Below are 18732 nucleotides of genomic sequence, written 5' to 3'. Positions count from 1 at the left end.
AATTTTAGTGTACCCATATGATCTTGTATGATGATGGTGCATTGCACACATTGAACTATATTTCTGTATTTTTGTCCTGTTGTCTAAGCATGCACCAATTAAAAAATAATACTACAGGCAAAATTTTAGCATAATGTTGAGCAGCAATGCATTTATTTAGAAGGTTGCAAGAACATTGTATTGTCATGTGTCATATTAACACTGTTCTGCAACCAGCTTTTCAAAACCATTTCCGAAATCTCGTACGTAATTCTTAAGTGGGGATTGTACGTTTTCAAGCACCTGTTCAATATTTTAGCTTGCCATTGTGACAGTGCCGTTCGCTTATCTGGCTTCTATCAAAATACCCATGATGCCGCTTGACAACGTCAGTTTCTTTTTGGTTAGCATCTATGAGTAATTATTTCCGATAATTCCCGTACAATAAACCTTCTCTGCGCATCCGTGCAAATGAGGCCGACACATGCATGTCAGAATCTGAAACAACCGATCATCATATTTTATTGAATAATTTCTGCTTTCACTTAGACATCACGCATCGTAATCGTCATTTGCAATAAAGAAAAAAAGCGTAATCTGACGCAGGGAAATATACGCATCAAGACGATAATGCCGGTGCCTTTCCTCAGCGATCAATTTCATGATCCGTTAAAGTGCGTCGTCGCGTTTCGAACAGCGGTGCCTGCCGTTGGGCGCTGCCTTTGTCATAGCTAGGTGAGTCATATATGACCCCAATTTTCACTAAGCTTTGTTGTAAAGCTCTCAAGTTCTGAAATTATCATTTTTTTACATAAAACAATAAAACGGCCCTACTACCAGGCTTCTGTTTAAATGAGAAATTTTTCACCTCACTAATTTGGGAACTTCCCAAGGACATTTGTCAAGAGAGAGAGAGAGAGAGTAGAACATTTTATTTACACCAGCGGAAGGAGCTCCGGCCCTCCGTCGCTTGGGATGGATGGCGGGCCCCGCCTCAGATGCAGGTCGGCAGACGTTGTTGGCCGGCGGCTTCCCAGGCCAGCTGGATGGCGGCTAGCTGGAGCCCAGGGTCCGAGCTGCGCAGCATGGTCTCCCGGAGTTGCGGCGTCAGACTTAGGCCCCTCCCGGGAGAACAGTCCCATATGATGTATTCGAGGGTCGCTCTCGAGTCACAGTTTATATAGTATTTGGATCGTTCTCCTGGGAGAATATGACTCATCAGAAGCGGGTGTGGAAATGTCCCAGTCCGAAGGCGACGCCAGGAGACGGCCTGCCTGCAATTAAGGTTAGGGGCTGGCGGAGCAGCCACCTGCCTACTCAGTCGATAGTGCTGTAGAATTTCGGTGTAAGATTTGACACACTCTACGCTCCCCCCCCCCCCCCCCTCCTTTGCCGCCGACTCGGTGGTAGAGCCTTAGAGCCATGGCAGGGAACGCCACTGTGCGCCGGAGTCCAAATCAGTTGTACAGTTCACGAGATTGGATATTGGTGTAAAGGAAGGGGGGGGGGGGGGGGGGTTAGAAAGTAAAGCGAGCAGTAAACTCATGCGTTAATTGATTTAATCTTTCCAATTGTAGCTGCAATTTCTGTCATTTGAACTGACCAAAATACTTTAAAAACTACCGATAACCGTTAGCAGTTATAACTTCTGTTATCAGATAACTGTTATCAGAAACACTCATGAAAAGCACATTGGGGCTTTGTCGATTTTGTTGTTTTTTCAAATGACCAGATCTAGTTCAACAGCTTCATTAATTAGTGGATGGCCACCTGGTACACGTACCTCGAACAAAGGGGTGCACTATCGTGGCTTTCATTCCAACTCCATGCTACATCGACCGTGACTGGCAGCGCTGTGTTCGCGAATTATGTACAACACACGTATCCGCAGTTGACACCATTGTTTAAAGAGTCCGCAGCTTTAGCTCGCGTCAAGCGAGCTGAAGCGGCCCGAGATGCCTGGTTCGAGCAGCGCTGTGCTGAACGCGTTAGCATTTCGCAATGAAAGGCACCACGACGTCCTACTGTTCGTCGTCAACAGAACTGGTGTGACACAGCAGTTGCCGGATCGCTGGTTTACGAGGCCCGCTCTTGCCTTGGTGGCGCGCGTCACATGCGTCGGTCGTCGCCGTGGCCGGTCATCGGGCCACCGCGTTGTCTGGCGACAGCTTGACGTATCGCCCCCAGGCCCGGCAGTTGTCGGTGTGCGGCTCCCAGCCCACTGTGAAGTTCTTGGGCCTCAGGTTCAAGAGCAGCGGCCACTCGGGGGTGAACTTGGGCCACCGGTTTCCTCGAATCTTGGGTACCTTCCTGCGTTTACATCAGGAAATGCAAATAAGCGAGAATAGTGCATGTAGTGCATGTATTTTCATATGGTGATCGCTTCTCGTCACATAACGAGGCAGCAGGAAAGGGTATGATGCCTTGGGATTTAAAACACCTACTTATATTTAGCTTGCACAGTCATATTTGTGATCGTACATGCAACGTAATCTACTTCTGGGGCCTGTAGTGGAGCATACGACACCTTAGAGTGCCGTAGGCAGCACGTTTTAAAATTTTGAAAGACATGGATTGTTATCATGTCCCCTAAAAATTTCGATAGTTTTTTAGTCGCTGCGCTGTTAAGCAGACCCTGTGATATGAAAACTTTGGACTGAGGGAATAAGCCAGAATAATGTATGGAGACCAAGCGGTGGTGTGGACAGTAGTTCACGGACACGCACAACGCAACACATGCCGAGGCTGCAACAGGCAAATTTTGAGGATAGAGAACTTCTTCATCAGCTGTAGGCATTTTGCAGGGCAGCTCAATTGTGGCACTGCGAGGGCACGCAGCGATATACCTACCAAGCGCTAGTTGCCGACAGTCAGAGCTCACAGCAAAACGAGTGCTGATACAAGAAGCACGTGCACTCACGTGGTGCTGTTTGGAGTAAAGGTTGTATTCGGAATTCGAGCGCACGGAGCCTAACGTCAAGCTTCTGCCATCTAGCCTATCTCTGTGCCCCTCGGCACGCGTCGTCGCTCTCGTGAAAGCTTGTACAAGAATCCAGTTTGGAGCTGAAAAGCGATTAACACGTAATTGGCCATGTTACGCGCACGAATAAGCGAACGCGGCTACTGGTCATGGAGTCGCGGAATCGAAGGGCGTGGCTACGGTTGGATTGCACAAAGGTTTGCGACACATGAACCCGGCTAGTGTTCTGAAGAGCGAGCCCGCGTTCCGCTCTGGTCACCTCGGGCGGTACGCGTCGCCGGCAGGCTTGCACGTGCCCTGTCGCGTGCTGCCGTTCGTGGTAAAGTAGAACGCATGCTATCAGAGAGCTGAAAGGCTGATCAAAGCGCTCGCAAGGTTTCACTGCAACGTAGTACGGAGCGGACAACGTGAAGCTTTGCAGAACGCCAGGTGGACTAGCGTGCGCTCTGTACATTTCGATATGCAGAACTATTGGTCGATGCAGGACACTATAGTGCAAGATGGCAAAGTAGAGCTAATGGAAGGATAGTTAAAGAATAACGAATTTTTAATTCAGTATCATCACTGTCATGTTCACAGTTAGTTTTGTTTGAAAAGTTCAACATTCCAAGGTGACTGAGACCTTGAGGGACGCCGTATTAGAGGGCTGCGGATAATTTCGACAACGTGAGGTTCTTTATCGTGCACTGGCAACGCACATCGCACGAAACGCGGAATCCACAGCTGGCATTGATCCAGAGTCACCCAACCTAGTTCAGTTCAGTTCAGTTCAGTCGTTCAGTCGTGTCCGACTCTTTGTGACCCTATGGACCATGTCACGCCACAGTTTCCGGTCTCTCACTATCTTCCTAACATCACATAACTTCATCTGCAATGCCTCGAGAATGCCATCTAACCATCGCGTTCGCTGCCTACCCCTTCTCCGGCGACCCGCAACCTTTCCCAACATCAAATCTTTCTCCAGCGACTCCTCTCTTCTCATCAGATGACCAAAGTAGCTGAGCTTTAACTTTAGAATTTGACCCTCCAATGAGCAGTCAGGGTTTATGGTCGACAATATCGACTGATTTGATCTTCTGGCAGTCCAAGGAACTCTCAAGAGTATAGTATAATCCCCGTAATCCCTGGTATAGTCCCCGTAATCCGCCTATAGGGGCGCCACCAAGAAGCTTGTAGCGGTTGTTTCAAAAAGTGCACCCATGAGCTGCTACTCATGTGTAGCTGCTATTTTTTCTATATTTACTTGATAGGCAGAGAGATTCATTCTAGGGGGTGGAGCATGCAGGTCTCCTACGTATACCTGCTCTTTTTCGACTTATTTTGCATGACCGCGAATAAATACTGTTTTTTGACGGTAATTTGCATTTCGCAAACTTTTGTTCATTGCTGTAAAGTCGTAAAAGAAATAACGCAAAAGCGAACACTTCCTCTTCATTAAATTATTTGCGTCATAAAGCACAAGTGGCCAAAACTATTTGTTGAAACTATACATTTAACAAGTCGATTACATGGCGTTAAATGCATGTTGCATGCTCTCGGTGCACCGTGTTCATTGACTGAGACTTCAGCCTCATGGCCATCCGCCCATATTTACTTCGCGCTCAAGACCTATGAAAGTGCGGAAAAATTACGACACCCCAAAACTTCCCATCACTGTAATATAAAAGCGAAGCGTTAACACCATTAAGCAGTAACTAGCTATTTCATTGCCTATGCCTAGACACGACTGGTAGCGAATGTCTAAAAATTCATCGCAATGCACCGATTGGTTCAAATACTTTCTTGTATAAACAAATGTGGCGGGACACTTAAGCTCCACCTTGAAGGGTATTATGCGACAACGGTAATGACTCCCGTCTGATGCTCTCCCTGCGGATCCTCGATCGCGTCCGTTCACTTTGCTACTCGCTTGGTCAATAACCTTTTAACCCGTCTCTTTATTAGCTCACTCGTACTCATTAGCATACAGTTGTAATATACGTCATGTTATATGAAATTCCACCCGACACAAATATAAATGCCCCTTCAACCAAGCCGTATACTAACGTGCCACGTGGCCTATAGGAACAACTTGTCGAACTTCGACCTCCGAGGGTATACCGGATGGCTGGAATCTGATCTCACCCTCCCATCTCAAGGCAAAGCCCGAATTGGCAGCGCCTGACAAGCTAACTGGATCATGTTACGTGGTCTAGTGACATCACGCAGTTGGAAGCGCCAGCCAAACCAACTGGACAATGTCAAATGGTCTCGTCGCGTCGCACACACCGACGACCGGTCAGCGTACGGCCATGTCAACTTCGAGAGCTGTGCAAGTGGTTTTTCGTTCACAATGCCGACGCAGTATGCACTGGAAAACTTGACCTTTAACGCTGTCGCATTAACGCAAGAGAAGAAAGAAGTTACTATATAGTTAACGTTAAGTGTGATCAAACAGGGCGCTTCCTGCCGTTTTGTTCGTCGAGCCAGGGACAAGTATAAATATTGTCTGCGGCGCGTTTTCTTGAGCACCGATGCCTCGATGTTTGTTTTATAGCTCGTACAAGCACTTCTTTTGTCATGATGCACCTCGCTTGGGGGGAGGCCGGCCTAAATTTGGGATTCACATTTCAGTTGGTTACACCCAAATTAGGTTTGACGGCAATTTTGGTCAAATTCGGGCGAAGTCAAATTTCGAGGGTCCAGGGTGGCCAAATTTTGGGGATGGGCCATGTTAGTTCGTAGGTCACCATTGAATTAGCATTACTCGATGACCAGATGAATACAAGTCTAGTTGTCGAAACGTTGGCGGCTCGGCTTGCAAACTGAGGATCCCCCTCTATCCTTGTTCAGTGCTCTTTCATACTGTGCAGCCACCTGGTTTCTCTTGTTCTACCATCGATCGAAATTGGTTAAACGTAAATTTTATTCGAATTTTGACGAAATCGAACTTTAGGTACCCCTAGGGCCAAATATCCACCCCATCCAGATTTGTAGGTCACCATCGAGTTAACCATACTGAATTAGATTAGATACCGAATTTGGTGAAAATATCTTGTTTGTCTGGAGGACACACTCGGATAACAATTCCTAGAGGTACGCTTTGTCCACAGCTTAATTCGTTCAGTTTATTGACCACTTATTTAAACGTTTGACTGACTTAATTATATCTACTATTAACATGTCATTAATCAACTGTTATATTTATTATCCATGGAATTGATGATCGACATTACGTGCTGACAGGCTCTGTCCCCGCGCTCCGATGACAAGGCGCTGTCCGCGCCATTAAAGACGCAAGCAATGTTTTCACATTCATACTTTTATCTACATCTGAAGTCGACATTTATACTCTGTGTCAGGTGCATTTTGCCATCTTATCAGTGTATAGCTCCCCCCAGAATTGCTTATAAATAACGATACATGTAGGAATCATGTATTCGAAGCCTAGAGAATAAGAACCCTGAAGCTCTATGAAATTAGGACGAAGAATCAGAAGCCTGTTCTTTTTTTTTTTTTTAGCAACTGTGCTATTATGTCTTGCTGGATAAGAGAGATGGGGGTATGCATGCTTAAGTTATAAAAAGAAATGTAGTCGACTTTCATGAAGCGATTATTGTTCTCTGTACTGTTCGCTAATTTATGGCAATATATAAAGGGCAATGTGAAAACAATTCCCTTATGCGTTTCTATTTCATACTGTAGAAATCATATTTAATTATTATGCTTTGTAAAATAGCGTTTGTTATAATTGCCGGTATTTATAACAGATATCGTGAACCCCTGCAAACTCTGCTCACATTTCTCTTTGTCTGCATACGGTGATCATTACTGCCGCCACCACCTAGCAGCAGCAATAGCAACAGGTCCACGACAAAATATCTCCTCTCCCATATCCTCGTAATTAACCTGGTCATGTGCCAGCTGCATCCACATAATCAAACTTCCGAAACTAACCCTGTCGGTTGACTTTGTGCTGCCCATGCCATGATTTCTTGCTCTGGAATTCGGCTATTTTCTATCCCAATACGTGCCCTGCCCATTCCCATTTCTTCTTGATTTCGGCTAGAATTTCATAACACGCGTTTGTTTCAGGTCCCACTTTAATTTCTTCCTGTATCTTAGCCTACGCTACGCCTCTATTACTTTCCTTCAGAATATATTTGCTTATAATCACGATGGTGTGCTAGCCAATGCTTGGTGTTTGTAGTTCGTGTGTTAGTGTTTCTGTTGCATCAGAGCTTTATATTTAAAGCGCTTTTTGGTATAAATAACGTAATAATAGACAAAAAACAGACTGTAGAGCAATAAGAACACTGAGGAAGAGCGACCAGTTAACGATAGTCTTGGCACACACCCATTAGCAATGACAGCTGTTCCGCTCTGTCCTGGCCGCGAACTGTAGGTATAGTCTTTCACTGAAGGCTCGTTTTTCTGGCTTCCTCGTTTTCTTGTTGAGACCTACCAAGTTTACTCCCAGTTTTCTAAACTTTAAGTATACCTGTGCGCGAAATGAGAAAAATAGCAGGGGAGACCATATAAGAGGCCAGGAACCGCGTTTTCGTACCCCTTGTTTTTCCCGCTTTTTTTTTCGCTACCTTTGGCTGCTACAACCTGTAAAGCAAGAACTGATATCATGCTATACATATTGCTGGCTATGGTGCGAAACGAGAGGCTGACAAATGAGGAGAGGTAGGCAATATATGATACCGCCAGTTCTGGTATAATGGTGGTGGTGGTGACCAGTTGCCGACAAGTAGAACGTCACGACCACCACTATCGTCATTATCATCATTGTGACGGCATGTGTAAACTATCATATGAAACGAGGTGCTGACCAATGGCTGCGCAATATAGGGCCCCCTGTGTTGATAGGGCGGTGCAGACACAACTGGGTAAAGTGAGAAAATTAGATTTCTAATATTCGTACGAAATCATTACCTGCTGCCTGGAGATGTCCACTGACGTTAGTAGCAGTTATGTGGTAGCATTATGTGGAAAATTGGAGTGAGAAACAGTTCTTAAGATGACATTATTTATGCAACCATGGTTTCCATACTTCAGCGAACTTTGCTTCACAGTTAAATCCAACCACCTGTGTATACGCTGCAGCAGCTGTTCATCATGGGCTTCCCCTGTGTGGTAAGGAAGAAGGAAAAAATAGAAGTAATCAAACTTGCAATAGGTGGTACTTATAAGGATGTCTCTGCCCTCATCAATAGGTAAGCACTACGCTGAGCGGTAACCTTCAAGTCGTATAATTCCTCACCACAGGTATTGGCGTACACAGGCGCGAAGAATTTTTTGTTCACTCTGAATCATTTATAAGAATTCCGCGTATCGAAATTTAGGACGCTACAAGGAAAAGTCAGTTATTTTCCACTCTTAGAGTAGGAAAGAAAGCGCGAGTGGAAATCGCGCTGTACTGAAGCGTTTACCGAAAATATCGACCTTGCTTAACCTTGCTGTGCATTAGTTTCTTTTGTAGTTTAGTTCTCGTTATTGCGATGCCGCTTGGTGGATATGATCTCTCAAGCTTCAAGCGCCTTGCGCAGCAGCCTGCCAGTCTTTCGCTGCACAGGATTAAAAAACAAGCGGGCACCTCGTTGGCTGGCTGCCAATCAGCGCGTAATGAGCTTTTCGTTTTTGGAGGCCACGTCGGTCGAAGGAAAATTAAGTTTGATACGCCTCGAGCGCGGCTCGTTTGCATTCAAAACTGGCGAAGCACTTCCTCATTCCAGACCCACCCACTGCCAGCTAGCGCCTGCTCAATATTCAGCCGCCTCCCTTCAGAGATTTGCTTAATGCCCATGCAGAGTCGAACCAAATCTTCCCGGGGATGTCCGATAGCACTGTCAAGCGGAGCATTTCGCAAAAAACCGCCAATGACAGAGGGCAAATTGCCTGATGCATGCACGGCGTGCCAATTTCCACGTCTCGTGACAGCGACTCTGATGTGCTGTGCGTGTTCTGGTGACGAGCATGCATATGCGCGCCAGTTAATCTGTCACCGCCCGATACGCACCGAGAAAGCCGAGGAAGGGGACAGATGCAAAGAGCTGGCGCATGCGTACTGACGATAGAAGAAATTGCGCAAGCAAATATATAATGCTGCCGTCAAGCAGCTCGCAGCGTGGGCCACAGACGTCTTTATCTTTTCTATGCAGCGGTTATAAGCTGTTTCTTCGTCCGTCGTCAAAATAACCTAGAATATGCTTGTTACGGCTTTATATCTATGGGTTTTCATATCTCGCTTTGAAATTTCTTCTTAATAGCACAATCATCAAATAAATAAAAATTCAAAAACACTTCGTTGCTTTTTTTTTTTTTTTTTTGCTAGCACGTTCATAATGCTGTCACTGTTTGCCCTTGCCCCGCACTTGTAGCATGCGCGCCATATGGTCCCGCGAGCAAACTGGCGAGACGCAAGGAGCTCTTTTTGTGAAGGCATATGCCGTACATTTGCGATATGGCTCTGTACGAGGCTTCTCAGGGCAAAGCCACTGCCCGAGAATGAATTAGCATCGCAAATTCTACTCCCAGCACGGAGCGCTAATTTTATAACCGATTTCTCTCCGCTTGAATTCTTCCAAAATGTTCTCCCTCGTCCACGGTTCCAGTTTCCTCGCCACACCGTGGAATGATCCATTGTTTTCTTTTCCTGGCGTACGATAGTAATGAAATCAGGCAGCAAGGAATGAAGATGTTATTGCACGTTTATCGCCTCCTTCATACATCGCTCTGGCGTTTAACTCGGGTGACTAAAACAATATAAATAAGGTAAAAAGCATAAAAGAACGGGTGGAGGCGTCAGTGCACGGCTCGTCCAGGTTTACGCCTGCTCTCATTATTGTGCCACAACAGGCGCCGTTTACTAATTGTGTCTCAAATCAATTGAAATACGGAAAGGCGTAAACAAGCTACGGTAATGGTTGTTTCGCCAGCCAAGTAATGCGTCCTTGATCTGACGAGACTCTTTCCTTTTTTATTTTACGCCACTCGGCGTCGGCTAAGCGACGCGTGTTGTGGGCTCTGCGGGAAGCCGCTTCGCACGGTGGCGGCTGGCGGTGCTGAATGCCGATCGTCAGAAGCGGCGAGGCGTGCCCGTTCAAGGTTGCCTAGCCCCTCATTTTTTGGAGCGTGGAGAGATATTTCCTCTTTGCATCTCCGCATGCGAGTACGCGTTAGCGATCTCCCGCGAATAAGAGGGTCGAAATTCGCCCTGCGATGCAACCGCCGCTGCTGGCTGGCGCCGAGTGCATGCGTTGCGCCTGGCCTAGAATTCCGCGCGAAATTTGCATTCGCGTTCGTGCGCGCAGACGAAAAGTGCGCTTTTTGCGAGCCGTTGTGCAGCATGTCACGGTATAGAGGTCTTGAGTCGAGGGAAGCAAGAGCTATCAGCCCTGAAATATGCCTCAGGAGCCGTAAAACACCTGATCAAAGCGATAACTTAAGGGTTACTCGTACGCGTTATGCATGCCACGCAACAAGTAAACAACTGACATAGGCGTGCCTCTGGAATGCTCCGTTCATGAGTTTTCCTGCTTCGGATTCTGAAAGATTTCGCAATCTTGCTCCCAATTGTGTACGTTGAACGAGATTTCGCTTTTCAAGCTGAACCGAAAAACATGGAATGTACTCTGAATGGTTATCTAGCTGCTACATCAAAAATTTCGAAATCAAGCCAGGCTCCTCTGTAGCTAAAAGGCACTCTGCAGCTTCAAGAAATTCAAACCAAGTTACCTAAGCCACAGGCGCGACCGCGTAGTCAGTGGCAAAATGTTTCATTCGCAGCTCCAACCGGGCAGTTTAAGCGGCACGCAGAGATGCATTGCCACTTACCCCTTCCTGGCGAAGGTAGTCCATATTTGAATCAGCTTTGAGCTGAACTCCAGTTCTTCGACGGTGGACATATGCATGTCCCTGAACAGAGTCCCGAAGACGAAGAAGAACTCGTCAAAATGCGCCACCCCAAGCCAGTCTTCCCACCAGCTGAACGAAGGCCGGTGGTCGAAATAGTACATGTACACTGTGCTGTTCCTGGCTGCCAAGCTCTCGGCAAAGTAATTCACAGGACACTGGAACAGGAAGTCTCCGATGGCGTCTCCCGCGGCTGCCAATGCTCCGCGGCCGTCTTCGGGTCTCACATCGCGCAGGTAGTGCGAAGTCACCTCTCGCGGACTTTCGCCCAACACGTGGTGAAAGAGCAGAATGAGATAGAAGCCGACTTCATCCCGAGTGAGCAGTCGCGGATCCTCTTGCCGCAGCACCTGGGGTCGAAAAAGAAAGTGTGTTAAGTTTACAGGCCAGTGGTATCGAACAGGCTGCGGAAGCAGAGGCAAAAGACTGCGTCGGAAAGGAGCTAGCAAATCATTCATGAGACCAATTTAAAAAAAAAAGCGAATTAAAGTTTGCGGGCAGCTCTCAATTTGCAAGCCTTCTGTTATGATGTATGAAGCGTACGACTGGTAACGTGCAGCACTAACGTGCAAGAAGTATTAAGAACAGTGTCTTTGCTTTGCTGACACCAGCTCTTGCATCCACTCTGCTTCATGCTCTCCGTAATATGAAGACAGCTTTACTAGGTTCCAAAACGCTTAATTCATACGTCATAGCATAACCTTTGAAATCCTAAACGATAACCGAAAGTAAATATAGCCTTTTCAAAAAAGTACAGACCACATGGTTTGCACCTGGGCTTAGAAGTATGCTCGTTTTCATCGATACTCGGATCTCTCGCCATCAATTCCAGGGATTCTGAGAGCACTTCTGCATGACCACAAATTAAACTCAGTGGCCGAGCCCAGCGATTGTTGATGAAGGGGTATTCACCAAGAAGGCTATATTAATTAAGCTGCACTACACACGCATGTGGTCACACATAGATAATCTTACTCCGTTGAATTTGTCCCTTACATTCTGAGGAAGTGAATTCTGCGGTATACTCTTAACTCCTGCCAGGCAGCACCAACAAAAACTTGTATCGCTACCTTTATGCCATAAGCCACCTTTTCTTCCACGCCAACTCGGAACACTGCCTCGCCTCTTGTCGAGCTATGTCGCACCTCTCACCGCTATTCAAACATTTATCTTACCTGAGACATATGGTGTTGGTGGCCCAAAACGAAAGCTTACAGCGATTCGCGGTCTGGCTGTGTATCATCTTGGGCGTCTAAATTAGGGCTGCCAATAAAAATATTTTTCTCCTTTTTTGATTTGCAAAATCTTAGAAAGGTTGCACGTTACGCAGTCACCAAATCAGGTTTCGTCGCTCTATAATGGTGCATCGTAAATTAAGAACATAACGCACATACGAAGAGCCTGCCAAAAGCTTTCTAATGTGATCATTTTTGAACAATTAGGCATGCTAGCTAGCGATATTATTTCATTTATCTCTAGGTGACGTAGTGAGCAAAACTGTTCACATTTTCAAACTCCATGCCGCAGTGGCACAAGCAGCCATTGAATATGTGATCTGAGGGAGCTTCGTCATTACAAGGATAGCACGGTCAGACTCCACACAAGGCACTAATAACTGCGGTTTACTATATTAGAGCAATAGAAAGAGATCCTTCACTGACCTTGACCATGAAGTAGTTGACGAAAGGGCTTCCTTCATTGGTATTGGTTCCAATGAGAACCTCCACGTCTGCAACCTGGCCGCGCTCGACCAGGACGCGAGGATCGTCGGGTAGAAACTCATCTCCATATGAAGGGAAGTAGCTGGCCGGATTAAGTATGTTAAGCTCTCTATTAGCTGCCATCAGAGCCGAGGCGTTCGCCCAACGCAAACAGTCTAGGACGTGGTGTCTGTGGCTCGACAGGGTTATGTTCTCGTTGCCGCATCCTACAGCGTCAGCGAGCTGCTGGACGCGCTCCGCTCCTGCTTTGAGGCTCGCCGGCTGGAGGAGATACGGGCTTCCGCTCTGGAGGATGGCTCGCTTGAACAGACCGCGGCTGAGTGGGGAAAGCATGTGGAACCCCACGGACATGGCTCCGGCACTCTGGCCCATAATGGTCACCGAGTCGGGGCGGCCACCGAAGTGGGCGATGTTGTCTCGGACCCACCTCAACGCGGCCAGCTGGTCTAGAAGACCCATGTTTCCAGGCGCATCTGGGTGACCCGCACTCAGAAAGCCGAATACACCTAGCCGATAGTTTGGCACCACGACCACGACATCTCCGAGCGCAGCCAGCTGAGTACCATCATAGAAGAAGTAGCTGTTTCCTCCAGTGTCAAAACCTCCACCGTGAAAGAACACCATTACGCTCTTTGGTCCGCAGCGCTCGATGGAATTGCAGTGCAAAGCAGGTGTCCACACGTTTAGGTACAGGCAGTCTTCGGTGCTGTTAGAGGCATCTATTGTGATGTTCTTGGTGACGAACGTGTCGTACTGCAGACAGGGGAAGGGCATCTGGACGGCGTTGTAGATGCCCTCCCAAGGCTTCGTGGGCATTGGTTTTCGGAAGCGAAGATCTCGGAGGGGAGGCTCGGCAAACGGAATTCCCAGGAACGTGTCAATGGGTTTGTTGAAGAACACGTTTGTGCGGCCCATGACGTAGCCCGACCTGGTGGACACTACCGGCTCGTCCTTGGGACGAATGCTTTCCGCGCGCTGGACTCGCAACGAGGCGAGCGTCGCCCAAAGCAGAACCGCAGGGATCGCATTCCTCTGTAGCGGAAGGTAGAAAATAGGAGAAATAAAAGAAGAACGTGTTTAATAGCGGGAAGTGCTATGCACGACGCGCGCACTCCGCAGGCGGAAGAATGCAATAAAAATAGTCTCTAGAGTGGAGAACAGACGAGCCGCGCACGTTTACGCCTGCTTTTACTACGAAGCTTGAGGAAGTGATGAGCGCACGAGACAGCGGCCTAACGTCCTTGTGCGCTTTCGCCGCGTTACAACGCCCGCCGTGTCTTCGCGTGTGGCAGGTGAAGAGAGGGCTTTCAGCGATATGTTACTGCAGTGGGCCCAGCAAAGCCTGTCATCTTTGAGGGCTCAACTAAGCGAGGCTCTGATACAGTTCTTGCTGGCCTTAACCTACTTATGTCTCGTCTGGTATGTTGCCCTTGTAGTTGTCTCGTATTTATAGTGTTGTTGCTCTCACGACTACATTCTAAGTTTATAGCTGCCCTTAAGGTGCTGAACAGTAGAGATAAAGAAACTGAAGGCAGTAAAGTTGTAGCTTGTTAGAGAGACAACGGTATTGAGAAATCAGTCATCGCAGTTTTTTTCGGCCAACTACGCAATTAAACATATTTATACTGAAAGCCTTCATCAATTTTACCCCCGAAGTGCGCGCTTATAAGACCAAAGCGAGTCCTCCCCATTTTTTTTTTTTTTTACTTCTCAGGTAGCCTGGTAAAAGAAATTGATTGCCTAAAGAACGCCTGAGAATACACCTTCTTACTTGGCGACAAAGTAAAAGGTTCAGAAATATGCACAGCATTCTTATATGAGCACTTCCGACAGAAAAGTGGCGTAACAAGCGTCATGTTCAAATAGTACAAAAAATGCAACACTGCATTATTCTTCCAATTTTGAGATATTCGCTGGACGTAGCGCTGCAGGTTTTCTGCTCTGCACATGGCTTTAGCAGCACACCTCTACCGTATACAGAGGATGCCAACGGTGTGCAGACAGACAGCAGTAGGGTGGGTAAGATTTTGTCAGTTTGTGCTGAATATAGGTTCCTTCCACGCTGGATGACGACTACGATAATTCCTTTAACGCTAGATGGTGTAAGAAAAAAGTGCAAATGAGAAATTCATTAGCTTGCATGTCACGTCGAAGGTGGCACATGAGTAGGAGGAACAAGCAGGCTCCGGCCCACAAAGCAAAAGCTTCAGGGGTCTTTCATGCCACTCAAGTTTTTCACATTGTGGACCGACCTTGTGCCTGAGTGGGGCTTGCCTGGAAATTAACCATGCGTGTATGAAGTTGTCTGCGTGGAATGACGTTTTACTATTAGCTTCGGCACACTTCAATGCGAACAACAGCGCTGCGCTACATATTAAGCATGAAATAACTAACGCGCTCGTAAAGAAAACTCTGAAACCGGATGGTGCATTTACTGTGAAATAGCCTTACCGCAACAGAGGAGACAATCACTGCAGGCAGCTTAGATACAGTGCCTCTGCGTGAATCAGCGAGCCTGTGCCTCTAGAACAGTTAGCGTTGGTCCTGTATTTGGAAAAATGAAGCTGGTATTAAGAAAGAGGTCTTCAATTCGATACTTTCAATCGCTTATTAGGAATCGGCTTAGCGCTTGCCAGGAAGGCCCTGTGTATATCCCATTACAGCACGAAGCCGCGTCTTCATAGCCCGTTTAGCCAACATCCCTCCATTGCAGCTTTCCCAGTCCTTTTCGTAACCCTAAGCTCGATTTAGGAAATATCTTTCATTTTTCTTGTTGCGAGTGAGCTTGCAGTTACCTTTATCCAAACAGATGCCCTTTTAACAAAGTAGTAGTAGTGCGGTGTGGTATACAGAGCTTACATCCCAAAGTGACGTCGGCTGTCAGAGACGCCGTAGTAACAGCCTTCGATAAGTTTGAGTACAGCGTTCTTTAATCATCAAGGAAGCCCTTTGGTTGGTTTCCACCAAAATGCTACCGCCACGGCCTGGATCAAACCCGCGTCCTCCTGTTCAGATGTCGAGCGGTCTGACCACTCAGGTTTCGCGTCAAGGAAATGGTAGTGTGAAAGCATTGTTTTACTGTCAGCAGTAAACGGAGCTAATAAAACCCTCTACGCCATCCATTCTTTAGCTGCCTTCACCGGAACTTGAAAGACATAGCTAGATCGAGCACTATTCTGCAATCCTAGTAATATCGTATAATTGAAGGGTGCACCTTGCATAGATATGCAAACCCAAGCGAGCATATTGCTGCTTGGTGTCAACTGTGCTACTTGCTATTGGCCTCTATTAAGACACGCTAAAAGGATAATATCCCAATAATTTCAACTGCAGCCTCGCTTTTTGTGAAGTATAAATTTTCTGACCGGACTTACCTCCTTTCGGCGAGGACCATCTAAGCGCATATAAACACCAAATGTGCGGGGAAGGCGAAGAGCGATTAACTCAGCGCGATAACCGCGGTCTTCTGCGTCCTCTGTTCTTCGTCAGCGCTCGTCTCCCTATAGCCTGCGTAGTCTTTTCTTCCAGCGCCACGTCCACACTTTCAATGTTCTGAACAAATTCGACAAGTAAACACAATGCAAGAGTATCAAGATAAAATGAATAAATTTCAGCAAAGCAGGCGGACTCCTTTCGAGTTCGAATTGAAATACTAAAGATCAGTCTAGAGTAGGTGAATAATGATGACAAATAGTGCTGCCGCAAAAAGACTTACCACAAAGAGCCCCATTACTATCCTCTCTTACGGCACCAGCATCCAATGAACAGCCTCTTCTTTCACTGCCACACAGGGGCACACAGGAACATCAATCTCTGCCCATTCTTGGCTCTTCTCCTGAATTCTCTTCGCGCGGAAAATTCACTCAACCTGAGGATAACACACTCGTGCAGAGGTGAAGACGCGTGGAGTGAAGGCACTCCGACAGTCGGTCGCTCGAGGGCGTCACAGCGGAGGACGTTCCGTGTGCCCGCTTGACGACGATGCCACCGATGAAGCCGTCGTCGCTCTAAAGGTCCTCAAGATTGTTGTGGACGTCAGCGGCGATAATGCCACAGCGCAAGAAGGCGAAGCAGAGGGCGTCGTATTGCACATAAACACTCTGACACGCGTTGGCGAGCTTGGCAGAGCAGCAGATCGGTGGTGATGCGGACGGAAGAGTTCGTACGAGAGAGTCGAGGATATTATTTGGGCAGCGTCTCCGGAGGAAGCTCAGGAAGCACGCGTGCGGTTCGGCCGGCGCGGCCAGGGAGAGTGAAAGGCTCACGCTGCCGTTGCGGGCATCCGCGGGCGACCCACCGGCAGCCCTTCCCTTCCCACTCCTACTACACGCACACCCCTCGCGACGGCGGCAAGACACGCGGTGGTCGCCGCCAGAGACGGCGAGGGTGGACCACGCGCCTTCGTTCCGTATCGTGCCGCGAAAGCGAACAAGCCAGGAAGGAACTTGCGCCCGTTTTGCACCCCCTGCCGCCGGCGCTCGGAGCATCCGCAGCATGCAATCACGGTTAGCAGGTCACTGTTGCTGCCTCCCCCTCCTTCTCCAGGAGCACCGTCGGCGTGATGATGGCACGGGACGCGTGTCGCGTTTGCCGGCTAGACAGCTCCTGGCGTTACGGGCCCATGACGATTCGTTTCGCCTGACGTCACTCCGCCGCCGACCGCGAATGCGTGCGCCCGACTGCGCCGGATTATACTGTAACTCGCCCATAGAAAGCGCCGGTGAAGGCTGCTCTACCATGCTTGTTGATGAGCCCCATGTGCCTTGCTGCTTTGTTTATTTTGGTGGCGGACAGACTGCCCCGCTTGCTGGCTTCGGGGTGCGATGCGCGAAAGGATGTTCCCCAAAGATGCGCAAATCGAGGGAAGATGCGGAGGTGGCGCGATGCTTTCATATACCACTTCAGCGATGGAAATAACTGAAGCTTTTCGACGCTTCTAGTGGTCTGCGATGCGTCGCACGGATGTTTCTTTAGACCCGCAAGGAAGTGCCTAGTTTACAGGGACAATTTGAATGAATAAATGGGAAGCCTATTTTAGCCCATGGGTTCAGGGGCTTCTCCGAAAAGAAGTATATTTCAATTAAGGAAGTAATCAATCATTAGAATCTGCATGAGCGGATGGCTCTCGTGGATGGCTCGCACTGGATGGACAGCGGAGAGATAGGCGTTCTGTACGTGTTCACCTCCATCATTCTGGTATAATGAGCCTTGCAAAGCACACTTTCGACTGTAAAAGCGAAAAATGTCCATAGCGTCTTGTAAGCGTTTAAAGATTATGGTGTCGGTAAGAACCACATGACATTGCGGATTTTATGACGATAATCAAAAGATTGGATCTCGTCTAGTTTCCCACCAGAAAGAAAGAAGAAAACACGGAAAAGGCGAGCGTAAATGACTATAGCTATTCCGTGTAAGAACAGTGAAATGCGCTGTTTCGCGGGGTCATTTTTAACACCTATAATGTCAGTAGAAGCAGACCAGAAGCGTTAACGTATGGCCTTTTTTGGAGTCTGAGGGCACTGCATGAGTTGCTCAAGGTGCCATTCGGCTGTGTAGAAACACGTTTGAGACATATTAAACCGAAGATATTTCTCAAAGTTGCATGTTAAACCTGCCTGGCACCAAGAACTAACGCAATGCATTGCTTGTTGCTCCTGCGGGAAACTTCTCAAATTGAACTCTATTGAACAGAAACTTTTTAAAGCCTCTTTTTCCTTTTTCAGCGTAGAATGGGCACTGCAGAAGATGTGATCACAAGAATAAGATAGCCAGTCATCCGAATCACTCAGCATTTCATTAGGGAATAGTTTCGTAATGAGAGCGGTAATAGAAGCTGTGCGCTACTTTTTCTTGAAGCACTAAAGGCCTCTAAAGTATATTGTTTGAAACATTTTCCCAGATGTCCCCACGCATATAAAATAGCAGCAGTTCACAAAAGGCCAGAGTAGCGCGGGATGACAAAAATGTTTAGATTCGAATGAGGTCCAAGCTGACATTGTCACATAAAGCCAGTCGTTCTAGAAATTACTCTATACAGTCTCAGATAACATAATAACAATTGTTCCGCAATGATCGCTCTAAACGTGCTTCACCCTTTATGTGTTTATGGCAGCATTATCTTTCGAGTCATAATAATATATATCATAAATTTGT

The 18732-nt window shown here is 47.4% G+C and overlaps 1 protein-coding gene across 1 annotated transcript; it reads right to left on the bottom strand.

The window, feature by feature from the left end:
• Positions 1-1377: 1377 nt before the first annotated feature.
• Positions 1378-16915, bottom strand: LOC146185386 (acetylcholinesterase-1-like). The gene is made up of 4 exons (XM_084606332.1): positions 16295-16915; positions 12520-13611; positions 10781-11208; positions 1378-2289 (listed from the first exon to the last, which is right to left on the bottom strand). The coding sequence occupies exons 1-4, from the start codon at positions 16307-16309 to the stop codon at positions 2118-2120; spliced, it is 1707 nt and encodes a 568-aa protein (XP_084462458.1). The 5' UTR covers positions 16310-16915; the 3' UTR covers positions 1378-2117.
• Positions 16916-18732: the final 1817 nt, after the last annotated feature.

Source organism: Amblyomma maculatum, chromosome 6 (assembly GCF_055883805.1).
Source record: "Amblyomma maculatum isolate TAMU_Amacu chromosome 6, ASM5588380v1, whole genome shotgun sequence".
Lineage (NCBI taxonomy): Eukaryota > Metazoa > Arthropoda > Arachnida > Ixodida > Ixodidae > Amblyomma > Amblyomma maculatum.
This window is presented reverse-complemented; position numbering and strand designations above follow the sequence as displayed.

Excerpts from the sequence above, each read along its gene's own strand:
- LOC146185386 (XM_084606332.1), bottom strand. Across the intron at positions 11,209-12,519 it reads TCAACTACTTCATGGTCAAG|GTGCTGCGGCAAGAGGATCC; the intron begins GTCAGTGAAGGA and ends TTTCGACCCCAG. Across the intron at positions 2,290-10,780 it reads ACTACCTTCGCCAGGAAGGG|GAAGGTACCCAAGATTCGAG; the intron begins GTAAGTGGCAAT and ends ATGTAAACGCAG.